Source organism: Chrysemys picta, chromosome 1, assembly GCF_011386835.1.
Source record: "Chrysemys picta bellii isolate R12L10 chromosome 1, ASM1138683v2, whole genome shotgun sequence".
Lineage (NCBI taxonomy): Eukaryota > Metazoa > Chordata > Testudines > Emydidae > Chrysemys > Chrysemys picta.
In genome coordinates, this window is record NC_088791.1 from 168360974 (window position 1) to 168378113 (window position 17140).

The window sequence follows — 17140 nt, forward strand, 5'->3', positions numbered from 1 at the left end:
CTTTTGACAGCAGTAGCCTCTTCTGCAGGTGCAGAGAATATTTTTTTACATATTGGTTTATTCAGGTGGTTCAGTGACTAGTTCATTCAAAGTTAAACTAATTGGAAATTGAAAAAGCAGAAAAGTTTGTTTTCCTCGTCCAATCTATGAATGAAAACAAGGTGTGAGAACATGAGATCTTCTAGTTCTAAAATCGTGAAGGACATGGTGACCCAAAACAATCTGTTCAGTTCACTAACTACAGATAATACTTCCCCTGTTTAATAAATCATTTTGTTTTAAATGCAAAACATGTTTTGATACATTTTTTTCCATGTGTCCAGCACATTTAACATAGTTTTATTTAGTTTAAAAAAATCAAATGCTGTCTTTTATGCACTTTTGATTTAATTTGAATTTCCATCCAAATAGTGCTTGACACAAATCACTTAAAAAAAAAAAAAAAACCCTCAGAAATATGTCATTCACCATTTCCCAAAATAATGAAAAAAACATAAAAATTAAGAAACTGAATGAATGCAAGTTAAGCTATATAAATACATGTATAGTGCAGTGGTCTCCAACCTTTTTACGCCCAAGAGCACTTTTTGAATTTAAGGGCAATGCAGGATCTACCTTGGCCCTTCCCCAAAGCCCCGCCCCAATCACTCCATTTCCCCCCCCCCCCCCCCCCCCGTCGCTAGCTCTCCCCAACTCTCTCTCACTTTCACTGGGCTGCTCTGGGTTGGGGCTGAGGGGTTTGCAGTGTGGGAGGGGGCTCTCGGCTGGGGCAGAGTGTTGGGGGTGCAGGAGGGGGTTCCGGGCTGTGGCAGAGTGTTGGGGTGCAGGAGGGGGTTTGGGGTGCTGGCCAATGGGAGCTGTGGGGACGGTGCTTGCAGGCAGGCACGAGTGGCGTGGGGCCGGGGCAGGTGGAGAGCCCTGCTGCACCACCCGAGATCGCGATCGACCAGTTGGTGACCACTGGTATACTGCATACTCCTGGTTAGCAAAAAGAAGCACCAAATTTAGTGTCAAGGCTATATTTTAATTCAAATCCATGTTTTATCAACCCAATGAGAATGAATCTTTGTTTAAGGAAATAACTAAAATACAAATTGAAACAAATTAAAATAGACTGTTTAAATCAAGGTTTCCGGCTTGCTAATTTAAATCATAATTAAAATTAATCCACCCTGGCAGTGTACACATTGTGAAGGCCTTGCACTGTCTCTCCAGTCTGTATAAAAGAGGGTCACAATGGGCATGTGTACATAGGCCATGGCAGTGAGCTGCCCAGATTGACAGACTCGAGGTAGCAGGGCTCACGCTAGCACTCTAAAAATAACTGTGTAGACAGCGTATTGAAGTTGTGGCTCGGGCTGTGAAGCCCACTCCCTTCCTAGGCTTAAGTGCTGTCTGCACAGCTATTCTTAGAGAGTTAGCACGAGCCCCTCTAGCCCAAGTCTTTTGACCTGGGTTGGAAGGTTTGCGTCTGCTGACTCTGTACATGTACCCAGTAAGGCCTTCAGATATTTAAAAGTGACCTGCAAAGGAAGGAGTAAAGAATTGCTTGTGGTTTTCTTTTTCTTGTATAAAGCCTGCCTGAAAGTTCTACTTAATTAAAATAAAATGGTGATTATTTACCTTTAGAAATGTCAGGAATAATGTATGCTAATCTACCCAGTGAACAAGCTATTAGTTGTAAATGTGATGAATGTAATCTGCTCAGAGCTTAGTGGTGGGGTCTATTGCTAATTACAACACTTTTATTTTGAGGCGTCATGGTCGCAATAACCAGATTCTACTGTTATTTTTTTTCCTCCAAATCTCTTAGGCTATTGCTGCATGTCTTGATATTGTCAGTGGCAGAGACCTACCTGGAGCTAAAGTAGCACTGTGGACAGAACATGGAAAGGCTAGGCAGAAGTGGAGACTCAATAAGGATGGAACCATCAGTTCGTACCTCAGTGATCAACTGGTTCTCGATGTCAAAGGTACTAAAAAGCTCATCTGCTATTGTAAATGCATGTTTTTGCTGTAGGCAGTTGTGGCTGGCTGGGATGTTCGAGTTATCTGTACCCTCAACGAGCTTGCACAATATTAAACAGTCCATTTACTCTGTTGGGTGAGGTGACAGATGTTCCAATCCACAACTATGTATTTTTACCAATCACTTTTAGTGTATGAGACTGAGAAAAGCACAGTCATGCTATTCCATAACTCCCTAAATCTTGGTAACTTTCACCAGTTCCCCTTAGTAAATGTTAGTTGTGAAATGGAAACATTTTGAAAACTACGTTGCAGATGAATGTAGAAAAACACAGATTTGGTTTTTTTTTTACATTGCTCCTTGTAGCTGATCCCAGCTGTTTGACCAGCCACTTATCAGTTTTACTTTAGGGAGAACAGAAAGACAATGTCTGGAAGCAGCATTTGTACAAGATGAAAATGCAATTTTATGTCCTAACAAAATAACAAACCCCTCTCCCTCCCCCCCCCATACTATAAACCTATTTTGGTACAGTGAAAAACAGCCAAAAAATGTAAAATACCATATCTATATACATTGCCCTGTGTAAAGCCAGATTAGTATCCAGTGGCTTCTTCATACTGAATCTTTCTAGTATGCTGTGGTAGAGCCTCACTTTCAACTATCGTAATAAAGAGCCAGATCTTATTGCCATGTACTTTTACTGACAGCAGGAGTAGAGTGTAAATAAGCTACACAGCCACTCGGGAGGGCAGATTATTTGCTCTTAAAATTTTCAGGATAGTGGTTGGCGCATAGGACTAGGAGTTAGGCAACCTGGGCTCTGCATCTAATTCTTGCTGGGCAGAACTGTGTTGCAGGAAGTGCAGCTAAAAGGAAGCATTGCTGTTTAGGAAGCAGAATTGCTCAAGTCCTGCCAATAGTGTGGTAGCCCTGGGAGCATGTAATGGTACAGTGATTCTCTAACCATGGTGAAGAGAGAGCAAGCTGATCTGATAGTACTGTCTCCTCTTCATTTCCAGCTGTTGAGATGCTTTAAAAGAGCTAAAAATACATTACTTTATTAATCCTTTTCCATGTAACCAATTGCTGTAGCTACCCGAGGGGTGTTACACAGTCACAAATGCAGGAAATGGTTTGCACAATGGTAAATGGGAGAGAAAATGTCCAAGACCACCTTTGTTTTTAAAATATAATTCACTTTATTTAAAAGTTTGCTGATGCTGCTGTTAATGATTAAATCTTCTTGTTTCTTGCAACTAGAACTTACGGACACAATGAAAAATATATCAGCACCAATAAAGAGTTCCTAGCCCACAGGGGTTAAATCAAGAGTAATTCGGGCTCCTAAGTTTTAATTTTAATTAATCATTAATTTTGTTGTGTGTAGCTTGATCCTAAATCATTAAATACAAAATTGTCCTTATTAGATGACAGGTTTTAAAATATGAAATCAGACATTTTAAAAAGCAGCGTCTATTTGACAGGATACATGTTGAAATTGTTTAAACATGGGCTGCTTTATTTAATGCAGGATCTAATATTGAAGTGACCAGGTTGGTACAGGAATAATATAGTTGTTAAATACTGTATTCTTTAGGTGTCTGAAAATAAATTTAAAATGCAGTTATAAATAGCAGCTCCCTAGGAGCATTTAACTCTTTGGTGTTTGCGGTTTGTGACCTGTTAATGCGAAATGCACGGTAGCTCTAACACAGGAATCGTCTATGCTACCTGGAGTCAAGTGGGAAACAGAAAATGAAAGGCCTCTGGCTGGAGAGAACAAACCCTGGCTCAGGATTGTAGCATTCTACACCTGTGAAATGTGCTGATAGTTGTAGCAGTAGCTCTGGATTTGCCAGTTACAAGAAGTAGAAACGCATTTAAGGGAATGGCTGAGAGCCAGTTTTCAGTTCTACAGTTCCTTAATTCTTCACCCTGGCAAAAAGGCTTTTCCTGAGCACAGAGGTACACTTGAAACTAAAAATCCTTCTAAGGGAAATAATAAAACTGAGAGAGCGCTTTCTATCTCTCTGGCAATTATATAACTCTTATTTGGCCAATATGCATGAAACTAGCAGCTGAAATCTTAACGTTTGTTTCTGAGTGCTATAATGCAAGAAATCTATTGACAAAATGGAGAGAGTTCAGAGAAGACAATACAAGGAAACAGAGTTAGGAGCACTGGGATGAAGGGAGTGAGATTTAGGATGAATATGAGGGGGGAAATAGGCTCTCTAGCGATTTCCAAAGGGAAGCGGTAGCAAACCCATTGCTTGAGACTGTTTATCAGGTCTAGTTTTAAGAATCAGAAACTGTACTGTGACATACAATGCTGTATAGAATAAGCCTGCTGACGTTATAGGTCTATCCCACCTAGGGTGACCAGACTTCCCGATTTTATCGGGACCGTCCCGATATTTCCTTGTTTGTCCCGCGTCCCGACCGACGTGCGGTCGGGACAACCGGACAAACAAGGAAATGCCCCGAGCCTCTTCCCCGGAAGTGCTCGCGCCCCCCCCCCCTGCCCCGACTCCGCCCCCTCCTCCCCCGATTGGCTCCCTCCCCGAATCCCCGCCTCTTCCCCGGGCTCACCATTCCCCCTCCCTCCGCAAGTGCTGGAGGGAGGCCCGGGAGACTCAGAGGCAGCGCGGGGCCGGGGTGAGTAACAGTCCGGCCTGGCCCAGTGCAGGCAGGACTCGGGTGGTTGGGAGAGGAGGGGGGCGACCCGCGGGGCCAGGCGACGGGGGAGGAAGCGGCCATGGCGCTCGGCGGCTCTGGCGCCCCCGAACCCCCCGAGCCGGGGCCTGCAGCAGCGCGTACGCTGGGCCCAGCCCCTGGCTAGGCACGTCTGGGCTGCCCAGCTGGTGCTATCCCGCGGCGGCCCCGGGGCGGAGGCATCGGCAGCCCAGCCCCGTTCGTTCCCCTGCGGGACGGGGGGGCTGGGGCCTGCTGCCCCCACTCCGGGGCCGCCGCGCGATAGCACCAGCTGGGCAGCCCAGACGTGCCTAGCCAGGGGCTGGGCCCAGCGTACGCGCTGCTGGGTCCCCGCAGCAGGCCCCGGCTCGGGGGGTTCGGGGGCGCCAGAGCCGCAGCCGCCAAGCGCCATGGCCGCTTCCTCCCCCGCGGCAGTGGGAGCTGCAGCAGCGGCTGCTCCCGAGTCCCGCTGCCCGCGGGGGAGAACAGCCACCGCCTGGGCCGCCCCCCTCCTCGCCCTACGGCCAGGCCGGACTGTTACTCACCCCGGCCCCGCGCTTCCCCTGAGTCTCCCGGGCCTCCCTCCAGCACTTGCGGAGGAAGTTTTTTTTTTTTTTTTTTTGGCCCCGCCCCCCGCCACGTCACACACACCACCACCACCACCCCCCCCCCCCCCCCGCGTCCCGATATTTGTCTTTGGTGATCTGGTCACCCTAATCCCACCTCTCATTTCTATGATCAGTATTTTAGTGCCCTCAGCAAGGTGAGGAGAAAAAGGGTACAATCACAGAAGACCCAGGACAAAGATCTCCACGAGGGGTCAGGAGTACAAAGGCAGCAGAGACATGGAGGAGAAAGAATAGGGAGAAGAGACCCTTTCTTGTGAAGAGGTTGTGTGTAACCTTTGAATGCTACTACCCTCCCCATTCAAAGGCTCTGAATGGAGGGGATTGAGGTGAAAAATTCAAGGCACTCGAATTTGACTGTGGAGGAGGGGTCAAGTGAAGATTGAGGGTACAGACTTGGAGAGCAGAGAGGAAGAAATGATGGAGAGAGTGAGTAGAGGAGACACAAGGTGGAGTTGACAAGTACAGTAGTGGTGTTTAAAGTAGAAAGAAGCTGAGAGCCCTCAAGAGCAGATAAATCCAAAAGAGGGAGTGGAAGGTGGAGAGCTCCTGCTCTTTATGAACATTTCATTAAGACACAGCACCCCTATGCCATCGGACAGAGTGACGGGTACTGTAGCCATTTTACAGCTGAATAAATTAACGCACAAAGACATGAAGAGTCAATGCTGTACTCCCAGTGACAGTAAACCACTCTCCACCTCTAAAACCTCAGACAGCTTTTGATTGTGCTAGGAAAAAGTCCATTTTTAACAGATTCACTTTAAAGCTTAGAAGTCTGAGTAACTTTGCAACGAGTTTTCTGTATTTTATAGATAATTTTCAATGTACTATATAATATTATATATATACACTCAATTGAACGACCAGCAGTCTATTTGTTTTGTTTATAAGTATGCTGCATTAACCTTGCCTTAATGAACGTCTATTTTTAGGAGGAAATTATTATGACAAGAACTACGTAATTGTAAATCACCCCCTGGAGAGTGAATTCTCACAGAAATGGGACATTGAAATATTGTGAGTAAAACCACTACAAAGATCCTGGGAATATGGACCTAAGTGTGTTATGAACACTCTGTTTGAGAGAAGGAACTACTGAAGTCACATGCCACTGGAATGTTACTCAGCAAGTCCACCCTACTTCTTCCTATTAGACACTGACTCCCAAACAATTGAGTTTTGCACATTGGCAAGGTGAGGTTAATGTAATGTTTTTTTTCTAATATTCACACATGACTCCATGTTGAGGTCTTCCTCTTCTTAAGGCACCATTTTAAGCCTAAATTCCTTTAACATTCACTAGTTCTGTTAATCTTTAAGTGAAGGCAAAGATATGATACAGTAGCAAAAACTTGGCAGTTTATTTCTAAATAGCCTTTCCTGTGTCACCTTTTAGGGTATAATATGAACTAGATTTTCCTTTCTCCTCAAAAGTTAAAGGAGACGCTCTGCTGATTTAGGATCAAATTTTAATCACAAAAATCATCTCGCTACAATACACTTTAGTCTGTTCTAACCAAGCACTGGAATTCCAAATCATTGGCCACCTGGGTAAAATTAAGCCCTTATCTGAAGAAGTATTGCATTAAACCATAATAGTTTTTGGATTCATGGGCCTGTCTCCACCCATCAGGTGCCAGCCCAGAAAGTAGACTTTCATATACAGGTAGACAGTCGTACATGCAAATCTATACTAGATCAGGCTAGCTTTCTAGAAGGATTTGTTGAGTATAGAGGTTAAATTAATGCAATACATTTTGGTCTTAAAACCACAGTATATTCAATAGCACCTTTACAAAACAAATCTATCTTGTATGTGTGCTAACAATACCTTGTGCTGATGCATGCTAATGTCCGTGAGGCTCATCAGCATTGTATACCTCAGCTGAAGCAATTGCTCATTCTTTAGGAAAAGACCTGAAGATGCTGGTGACTTCCAGAAGTACACCCTTCAGTGAAATCTCAATGCTATGCAACATTTTTTCCAGTTAATAAAGAACATATTTGCATTTCATTTCTGAGGGAAAAGTGTTAACTATTTATGTGAGGCAGATTGTATTAAGAGGGCTTCATGGTTTTTGGTTTATTCTTTCACGCATTGGAGAAAAGTGTTTAAAATTCCATTATGTAGTTCCCCTAGAAGTGGGGTCATCCTAAATGCAGTTCAATATGTAATGCTTTCTAAGTGAGGTATCTTCTCTGGCTCGTGTGTTTTTTGTATTGATTATTAAACTATGAAAGGAGGAGTACAGATTAGCTAAACCAAAACGTGAACAATTGTATTATTTCCTATAGCTATTTTGTGTTAATGGCTCATCCTTAAAGCCAAATTTTTGCCACAGAAAAGTGAAACAGGTGTAAGATTATTTTTGTATAAGGGAGAATTCTAGAGTGATATATTTTGAATACCTGTACCTACTTGCACTTATTTACTTTTACATTCTAAAAGCCAAAATCAAATACAGATCTGTAAGTGACTAGGTTTGTGACTGTATATATTTTCTCACTAAAGCACTTGTATAGATTTTTCTATGAAAGTCTGTCAATATACTACATAAGTTTTAAATATGATTTGTGCTTTCTAGTTGTAATATAATCCCTTTTCCCTCAAAACAATGAGTAGATCACAGCTGGTGTATCAGTGTTATATAATAAAGTAAAGCATGTATATTTTAATTGTAAAAACTTGCGGGGGATTCTTTAGCTTGTAGTATTTTGTACTGTGTAAATGCAATAATTTTTGTTTTTAGCTAAGACAGTAAGGCACAAAAATTGCTGAAGAGTGACTTCCTTCCCAAGAGCACCAGTTATAGCATTTAAACAAATGCCATATATACACTGAATAACACCTCTCTCCCCCCCATGGCTTAAAAATCTTCATATTAAAATAATGCAAACATTCTTACAGCCTAGGAACAATTATTACAACAGGATATTCATTATCGGCATGTTTACCTTTGACCCTCAGTTTTGTGAAGCCATTTCAGAGTACCAGCATATGGAAGATATGCCGTTATGGTCACTAAAATTAATAGCACTTCTTGCACGAATAGGAGTGTCTAGCTAAATTGCATCAGAGTTACTACCTTTAAAATTTTCTAATGCTGTTTCAATGCTTCACTCATCCCTGAAATTCAGTCACCTCTTCAGCGGAAGGTATTTTTTTGTTAAGTAACTGTAATATTTCCTACAACATCCTGGTGTATTACCTTTTTCAAAAAAAGTTGGATGGGGTAGCATTGAGGTAACCAGTTATCTCCTAAGGCTGTGGAGAAAAGGCACAATTTTTTTAACCTGTTTGTTTCCCCAGGGCCAGACAATACAGCTATAGCCAGAGTTGTGTTTTTGTGTCTCGCGTAAGGGACACCAAGCAGCATGAATGGTTTTGTATTACTTTACAGGCAGGCTCACTTCCTAGTTGATGGGCAGAGCTGTGAAAACAGGTTAGCCTGCCTTACCACAAGTCATTTACTTGGACTAGTTCTGTCACCCCACCTTAGTTGTTTGAAGCAGGGGCCCTGTTTAGGGGGGGAAACCCAAGCAAATAGTGAGTTACATGAGATGAGAGCAAAGACAACTGTAGGCTTGAAATGGGAGTTAGTCACATTATTTGCCACTGGGTAGTTCAGCTTACTGTAACAATCCTGGCTTTGTTTGTAGTCACCCTTCAGCTTCTACGTAACTAATGGCCATACTTTAAATTCTTCTACTATGCTGTTTAACAAAAGGCAGGTAGGCATATTTTAAAAATGTGTCAGAGGCCACAATGTTAAAATTAGCACACACAAAAACCACCCATCAGCTGAGAGTTCAGCCAAGAAGTAGCTTTTGGCCCAGTTCTATACACATTCCCTTACGAGTGCTGAAAGACGTAGAGACCAAGAAAACCTAGACCAAAACTTCCCTAATCTGAGTAAGAAAAAGACAGACATGGTATGCACTGCTTGGGGGTGGAGTATGGAGGAGCAAAAATAAGATGGGTATTTGAGAACCAAGGCTGATAGTCTCACTGGGTTTAATTTTCAGCATGGCTTTGTGCTGTAGTTAAATTTATGACCTAGTGAGACATTTTCCCAAGAAAAGTCACCCTGGTTGAGATTAGACAAGGAGTGACATACATTGTTTACTAAGTAAAACTAACAATAAAAAGTAACTGTGGCAAACCTGTGAGATGTGCAACACAATTTTACTAGATGCTCATTGCAGTGGACCTGTTTCTTATTGAATGACTCCCTTAGTGGATCCAGCCCTCACTGCCTGACAACCCTTGTTCCCTCACCCTGCAGGCATCTAAATTTTCACAACTGTGCATGTGCAAAGCCACTTTAATCCCTTAAGAGGAACAACTTCAATAGGAGAGACTGAAGGTCAGAGTACACTAGACACACTGATTTGGGGATTTGAAGCCAGGTCTCCCCCATCTTTAGTGTTCTAACCACTGAGCTATTGTGTAGAAGTCAGGGGACAGCACCACCACCACCTAAATTGCTTTGGGGGTGGAGATTAAACTGCACCTCTGCCTTTCTTAGGCAGCCTTGCTGCCTTGTGTAAATCCTACTCTTGGTGTTGGAAAGCATAACCTTAGGTGCCCAAGTCCCTCTTTGGGCATCTAACCCTTAGTGCAAAAAGGCAATAGTACAGGGAGGCACAATTTTCTAGAGGCATTAAATACAGGGAGTTGAACTCGGCTTTTAATGCAGGAGACAGCTAAAGCAAGAATCATGGTGGTGGGAGGTGTGCTAAACTGCAGGGACTTTTACCAAACAAACCGTCACAAAGGAATTACTCGCTTTAAGAAGTTTATATTAAAATAGTTCTTTTGGTTTTAGCAGGCGTGAGACAGACCCACTCCTTCCAAGAGGGAACATATTTAAGTACAAAAGGCCTTTTTTAACTTTAAAAAGTGAACTTTGCTAAATGTAGGCTTCACTGCTCAATCTGCAGTTGCTGCTATGGTATAGTTTTTGACCAATTCTTCTCCTTTTCTGCTACACTTACTGTGTCCCTCTGCCTAAATTATCCTCATTTTACATTTAAAATTTCAAGGCATAAAAGCCACCTTGCCTTTTGGATTTAGATTTCCCTAAGGCATGCAGAAGAGGGTGATTTTGAAGCCTCTTTAAAAAAGAAATACAGCACTAGAGTGTACATTGTACTATTTGCCATTTATTACTTTGCTGTCAATACAAGGCAGAAGCTCCATAGAAGAGGAGGACTCAGATGGTCCTTTGTCAGTACATACTCCAAGGCTGAAATGTCAGGGTCCAGGAACATGGCTGATTTTTTAAAGACTCAGATTACCTCGATGAGACATTCAGCCCAGAGTGATAACACAAGGTTCTCTTTCTCTGCATCTGATTTAAGGCTCAGTTCCTTAACAGCGACAGTAGCACTTCTCCAGATTTGCTTCAATGCATCCATGTGAGATAGAGGAAAACGTAATCCATGAGTCTAAAAAGGAAATTCCCCACCCCCCCCAAAAAAAAATCAGGCAAGGGTAGAATTGAGGCCTAATTGAAACAACATGCAGATATTTTACAAAGTCTCTCCCACAACATCATGTGTGTTTTTAACACACAAACACCAACAGTGCAGAGCATCCACCGTAGGTATCCTGTTCTGGGAACATGAAGCACGTGCTAACATCTGGACTATCATCCCCAGTGCATAGTGGCTCGGGGGTGGGGGGAGAGAGTGTTACATACATTTACCTCATTCATATATTTTTGGGTTGCACCACTGCCTGCTTTAAAGACCACGTGTAGATAGCCACAACCTGTGCTCTCATGGGCCTGAAGGTTTTTCCGTTGACCACCTCCTCCCTTAGGCTGAGTGCACAGGGAGAGACAGAGCTTCACTTTCATTCTTGTCATTTGTTTCTTGCTGTTTTTTCCTCTTTTCTCTGTATAATCCAGCAGTTGCCCCTGCAGTGGAGCTCTCAAGGGATGTATCAGCCATACCATGGCGATACTTGATATATGAGGGGAGGCTTTGCTGTGACCCTGTTCTACTCTGAGTCCTCACTGCAGCAATGTCAGGTGCCTTGTGGGATTTGTGCCAGGCCCTGCCTTGGACGCACATGATGATTAGACTTGCCTAGATGAAGTCTAATCCCAAAGCCAGTGCAGGATCCCTGTGTGCCAGGGAAGAAATCGTAAGCATAGACACATGGTTTGCTACAAATACAGGAGATAGCAGTCAAGCACACCAAATTTCTCTAGTATAAACAGGGCCTGTGTTATTACATTAAAATGCCAATCAAAGTGAGACTATTTGAGGTGGCACAGCAAAATTTAAGTTATACAACCCACATACAAGAGTTATGAGGGCATATGTAAAGCCTGGTTCCAATTACCAAAGCAAAAAACAAGTGCTAGACAAATAGCCTACAATATCTTTTGCCTCTAAATATTTTGTACAGCGTAGCTGTTTTTGAAGAATCCTGCATTCTCAACTCTTCCAGGTCAAAGCTTTAGTTGGTTCAGATTGATGTTAATCAGACATTCTGACACATCCCAGAGGCACTGACACTCTGCTCAGTAAAATATACACGATCCCAAATGAAGCGAAGGCTAGTCACACTGTTGAAGTCATCAATATTGTCCTGAACAAGAAAGGGAGGATCCCTTCAGGCATAGCGATAAAAGCACCAATCACAGGCGCTCAAAAAGGAAGATATCTTCATGAAGTTTAGATTAAAAAACAAAAAAAAGCAGCACTTTCTGTTGGCACATAACTTAATTATTGCATGAGCTTTAAGAAATCACATCGAATGTGAAGTGCGGGGGTCAGACAGAGCCAACACACGGTCTGGTCTCTATAGAATGTGAGAGGTTATTTGAACAAAAAACAAAACTGATTAGCTCTGTTGCCCAGAGTAAACCCTTTTGAATGGCACTGCCAGAGTCTGCAAACAGACGGAGAGAAACGAAGACCTATGGGTGGAACACTGCTATTTAACTCAGTAAGGTGTTGACTGTGGAACCTAATGGTGAACATTTGAACTGTCACCAGTGTTAAAACAAGTATCAGAGGGGTAGCCATGTTAGTCTGTATCCACAAAAACAACGAGGAGTCTGGTGGCACCTTAATTTGGGCATATCCACAAAAACTTAGTCTTTAAGATGCCACCAGACTCCTCGTTGTTTTAGTGTTAAAACAAACAGCAGTGAAATAGCTGGTAGAAACATCCAGCTATTCTGGCTGGTTTTTAGAGTTGGGTGCAGTGTGCCCTCACTTGGCTTCTGCCCCTTCCCCTCATGTCCGACTAGTCTTGACAGAGAGGGCAGCAGAGCACATAGAAGGGGGGTGAGAAAAGCAATGAGTTTCTGCTAATCCTCCAGCACATCTTGACTAGAGAGCAAGTGAATTAAACCTGCAGAACAAATCTACATGAAGCCTAACTTGGGGAAACAACCATTTAAACATGAGAAGCTGTAGAACTTCCTTTCCTTTTGTTGCAGGGGTACAGTCCGCTCTGTTATACATTTAGGGCTGGTTATGGGGCATGCTAAGCACTGATGGGCACATCTAACTAAACAGAATAAACAACAAACCTCAGATATCCCTTCTTCACTAGTGTCATCATCCTCATTCCCCATCATGTGCCTCTCTCTCCTGTTTTTTAAAGAGTGATAGACATAAACCATCTCTTTGCGAAGCTCATCCTAAAAGACAGCAGGAGGAAAACCATTATCATACAAGACAGGGTAAGTTAATTGCTTTGATCACATCTAATTACCTCCTTATTTAAGCAGCTCATTTTAAGACTAACCCAGGAACTCTTAACTACCCACCCTAGTCCAGGTGCCACCTGCTTTAGTGGAGACGAGGCTGCAGAATGCTAGTCTTGAAGAAGTGACTTTCAGAGACTTCTATTTTTCAGCCTACAATGCTGACCAGATGTGTGTGAGGGCAGGCATCTAGTCTCCCCTTGACCATGTGAGGCTGAAAGGACCATGGGTAGATACAGCCTCCATAACTAAAGCCATCAATAGGTTAAGACTACAGAATGGAACTTAAGTTATTTACAACATGGACTTTCCTTCAGGGTACACATCCTGCAGGGCCTTCATAAAGGACTAGATGGCTTGTTAGGCTACGTATCTTGTCTACATCACAGGCCCAAAGTGGGCCTAGGCCAGTAGTGATCCGAATTTGGATCACTATCTCACAAATTCCAGGCCTTTGGTCAGATTCTTGGGGGCAATTGTCTGCCGATTGCAAGTAGTAGTTTCTATGACAGAGAGTCAGCTGCCCTCTGACTCCTAAGGGTAAACCCTCCAATCCAAGCACGGCTTGCCAAGGCAAGGAAGCTCGTACTACCTCTTGTACCTGTGCTGTAGACAGAAGACTAGTTTCTACAACTGTCAATTTAGATCCTTTCTCCACTAACCCCTATCCCCTCCAAAAAAACCTCTGCCAGCAGGCCTTGGTTTACACTGTGTCAAGAGTACTCATCAGAGACCACGATGTTACCATCTCCTCCATGGAACAACTCAGTACCCACAGCCAGCATGGCAGGGCCAAGGGTAACAGAGACAGAGGGTTACTTACAATCATAATGCAGGCCATGGCTGCCCCACTGAAGTCAACAGAGCTGCACCCTCTTGCACAAGGTCTTAAATAATATGACCTAGCTGTTATATAGTGCTTTTCATAAGTAGATCTCAAAGCTCTTTACAAAAGAGGTAAGGATCACACTCTCCATTTTAGATAGGAGGAAACTGAAGCACAAAGAGGTGAAGTGACTTTAAATCCTATTTAATGTCCTATCTTGAAAAGAATGTGTTTCAAAAGCAAATCTCCTTTGCCAGAGAGCGGCAAGAGATATCCGAGTATATGGTACCAGGCTTTTTCTGGATCTAAGGCCATTTGCCAATTCCTGGTGAAAGCTCTGTGTATGGTACACAAAATCCCTGAGTAATTCTACTTTGTAGAACTTCAAACTGAAAACACTACATTGTAGAACAAAATTGCATTACATCATTGAAATCTCATGACAAATCCTAATCAGATGCTGGGCAACTAAACAAACACTCCTACAAATAGTCCAGGACAGCACAACAAAGCAGCAAGCACCTATGGAGGCAGTTTCATTATACTTACAGAATTTTCTTGATCAGGTTCCACTGTAATTATGGCATGATCTTTAAACCGCAATCTGATTTTGCTGTCTAATTTTGGTAATTTTCCACCTAAGAGAAAAACATACTGTCCTTCAGAAAGGAAGGAAACCAAACCAATCTTTGCTGAGAAAATTTTGTTTAGCTTTTTTCTTCCTGTAGCTTAACAAAGTCTAAGCATGAATAGCTCTACTTTTGACTTCTGCTTATTCTCAGATACAGGGAGGAAAGAGCATTCTTTCAGATTCTGAGGCATTTACGTTCAGGTTCGTCAGATACAATAGCTACAACAGCAAGTTGGCATATTAGCAACAACCTCCACCAGTTAAAGCAATATGCCCTCAGAATAAATATGTAATTCTAACAATCAAGCACAACATTAAACATTTGCTTCATTCATTTTAAATAGAAAAGTAATCGGTTCAAAATTCAATCATATGTAAAGAATCTACTATTATCACTTTGCCCAAATCAGCATCTTTAACGCATGGATCTCAAAGCAGTTCAACAACAGACATTAGTTAAGCCTCAAAGCATCCCTCCTTTCAGGAAGGTTGGGGATTAGCCCCATTTTACAGAAGGCTAAACTGAAACTGGAGCACAGATAAAATGACCTGCCAGGATTCACACACAGAGTCAGTGGCAGAGCAAGGGGTAGGAAGGACTGGCAGGAACCCTGGCAATCCCTGTGATCTAATCACTTGACAGCACTTGCTGCAAAACTTCAGAAATTTCCTCCAGTGCCAAGTCAGGTGCCATGGTTAGGCAGCTGATATGCTGTCATCAGAGCTCATGACACTAATTATAACCATCTCATTGCTACCTTGTGCTCCCATCTATCTGCTGCATCCACCTGTTGGCTCTTGCCTTACACGCAAGGACTGCATTTGGTGTGCACACAAAGGCCTGGTCCCCACTTCGGACTAAGGTACGCAAATTCAGCTACGTTAATAACGTAGCTGAATTCGAAGTACCTTAGTCCGAACTTACCGCGGGTCCAGAGGCTCCCCCGTCGATGCCGCGTACTCCTCTCGCCAAGCTGGAGTACCAGCGTCGACGGCGAGCACTTCCGGGATTGATCCGGGATCGATTTATTGCATCTTAACCAGACGTGATAAATCGATCCCAGAACATTGATTGCCTGCCGCCGGACCCTCCGGTAAGTGTAGACGTACCCAAAGTGTCTACCGGAATGGGGAGTTGCTCCCATACTGAGGCCTCTAATGCTACCACAATGCAGATAGTCATCATAATCCCCCACCAAGGGAATCAAGAGTAAACTTAAATGCCACCTGGAGCCAAGAGATCAGAGCTGTTCCCCAAGAAAGGCGGTAATCGGTTCATGATGAAATCCTTCTTCATGTCCGAGGATCTCAGTTCTTTGGTGTTTTCCAGCCGGTCTGCAAGACTTCTCAGAAAGCTGCTTAATCTCCTTGTTGAGTCAGCTATATCCACCTGCTGAACACACACAGATCCTCACAAATGAGCCCGAGTTAATTATCAGAGACAATCCTAATTCACTAGAGAAGGGATGGGTCAAAATCCTCAAAGCATTACAGATGCTGGGAACCATGCTACTGTGTGGAGTCTTTGAAGTAGCATGAGGAGAGTGCTCACACTTGGGGCTGTCAGTATCCCTTTGAACTACATGAAAAAGTGAAAAAAATCAATGGCAAAGCATTCTCCGGTCGACCCCAGTACTCCAGCTCCCCAAGAAGAGTAAGGGAAGTCGACTAGAGAGCATCTCCCGTCGACGCAGCACAGTTAGGACACCGGAGTAAATCAAGTTATTCACATGGATGGAGTAGTGTAACTTAGGTCAACTTACCCCGGTAGTGAAAACAAGTCTTAGCATCACTAAGAATTCCGCCAGAAGGAAGTGACACCTGAGAGGGACCCCAAAACAACACCACGACTGAGAGGAAAGTGTTGGAGCTTGGGATCATGTTGGATATATAGAGAGCAGTTCAACAACCTAGACACGGCTTGTGGGCGGCCTATTCCTTGGGGTTGAAAATGGAGGTGAACTGCAAACCTCAAAAGGAGGTGGTTTTGGTACTACATGATGGGGCCAACACGTCAATAGGGCTATCATGGAATCATAGAATATCAGGGTTGGAAGGGACCTCAGGAGGTCATCTAGTCCAACCCTCTGCTCAAAGCAGGACCAATCCCCAGATAGATTTTTGCCCCAAATCCCTAAATGGCCCCCTCAAGGATTAAACTCACAACCCTGGATTTAGCAGGCCAATGCTCAAACCACTGAGCTATCCCTCTCCCCCAAGAGAGCTGCATTGAGCTGCATTCTCCTGAACATTTCTTTAACATACAGAAGTTCATGCTACATTTCCCCTCACAATCTCATCTCTTTACCATCAGTAGTTGCCTTGGTATACTTGTCCGTAGAGCCACATCTTCCTTCGCTGTATCAAACACAAGCCCAGGAATCGCATCTAACAAGAAATCTCCCCAAGAACTGCAGGGTGGAGGGAAACAAAAACAACTGAAATGGTGACACTGAAGTAAGGCTCAAAGGGACTATCTAACTGCTTCTCGTCTATATAGAGTGGAAGCTATGTATAGCTAACTTGGATAAAGCAAGATTCTCTTTATTAGCATTGGTCACAGCTTGTTAATGTTGAGTTTAGATTTGCACTTAAAGCTAAGGATTCTTAGTTATGTCTGAACAAGACAGGGTATCCTTCCCAACTTTACCGCAC

General features: G+C 43.3%; 2 protein-coding genes across 8 annotated transcripts in view; one reads left to right on the plus strand and one right to left on the minus strand.

The window, feature by feature from the left end:
• Positions 1–8196, plus strand: part of CRYBG3 (crystallin beta-gamma domain containing 3) — a 136971-nt gene extending 128775 nt beyond the window's left edge. For 3 of the 4 annotated variants that reach the window (XM_065589255.1, XM_065589258.1, XM_065589262.1), the window contains 2 exons: positions 1814–1973; positions 6228–8196. In XM_065589255.1, coding sequence (XP_065445327.1) covers positions 1814–1973; positions 6228–6316 — 249 coding nt within the window. In that variant the 3' untranslated portion in view covers positions 6317–8196. Of the gene's footprint in view, positions 1–1813; positions 1974–5408; positions 5622–6227 lie in introns of all 4 variants that reach the window. The other variant, XR_010599826.1, reaches the window with a different exon arrangement.
• A 2245-nt stretch (positions 8197–10441) lies between these two features.
• The window catches only part of RIOX2 (ribosomal oxygenase 2), a 31759-nt gene continuing 25060 nt past the window's right edge, over positions 10442–17140 (minus strand). For 2 of the 4 annotated variants that reach the window (XM_065589396.1, XM_005283672.5), the window contains 5 exons: positions 16794–16896; positions 15713–15878; positions 14404–14492; positions 12852–12962; positions 10442–10746 (listed from right to left, as the gene is read on the minus strand). In XM_065589396.1, the coding sequence (XP_065445468.1) occupies positions 10588–10746; positions 12852–12962; positions 14404–14492; positions 15713–15878; positions 16794–16896 (628 nt within the window). In that variant the 3' untranslated portion in view covers positions 10442–10587. The remainder of the gene's footprint in view (positions 10747–12851; positions 12963–14403; positions 14493–15712; positions 15879–16793; positions 16897–17140) is intronic. The other 2 variants (XM_065589404.1, XM_065589406.1) reach the window with 1 other exon arrangement.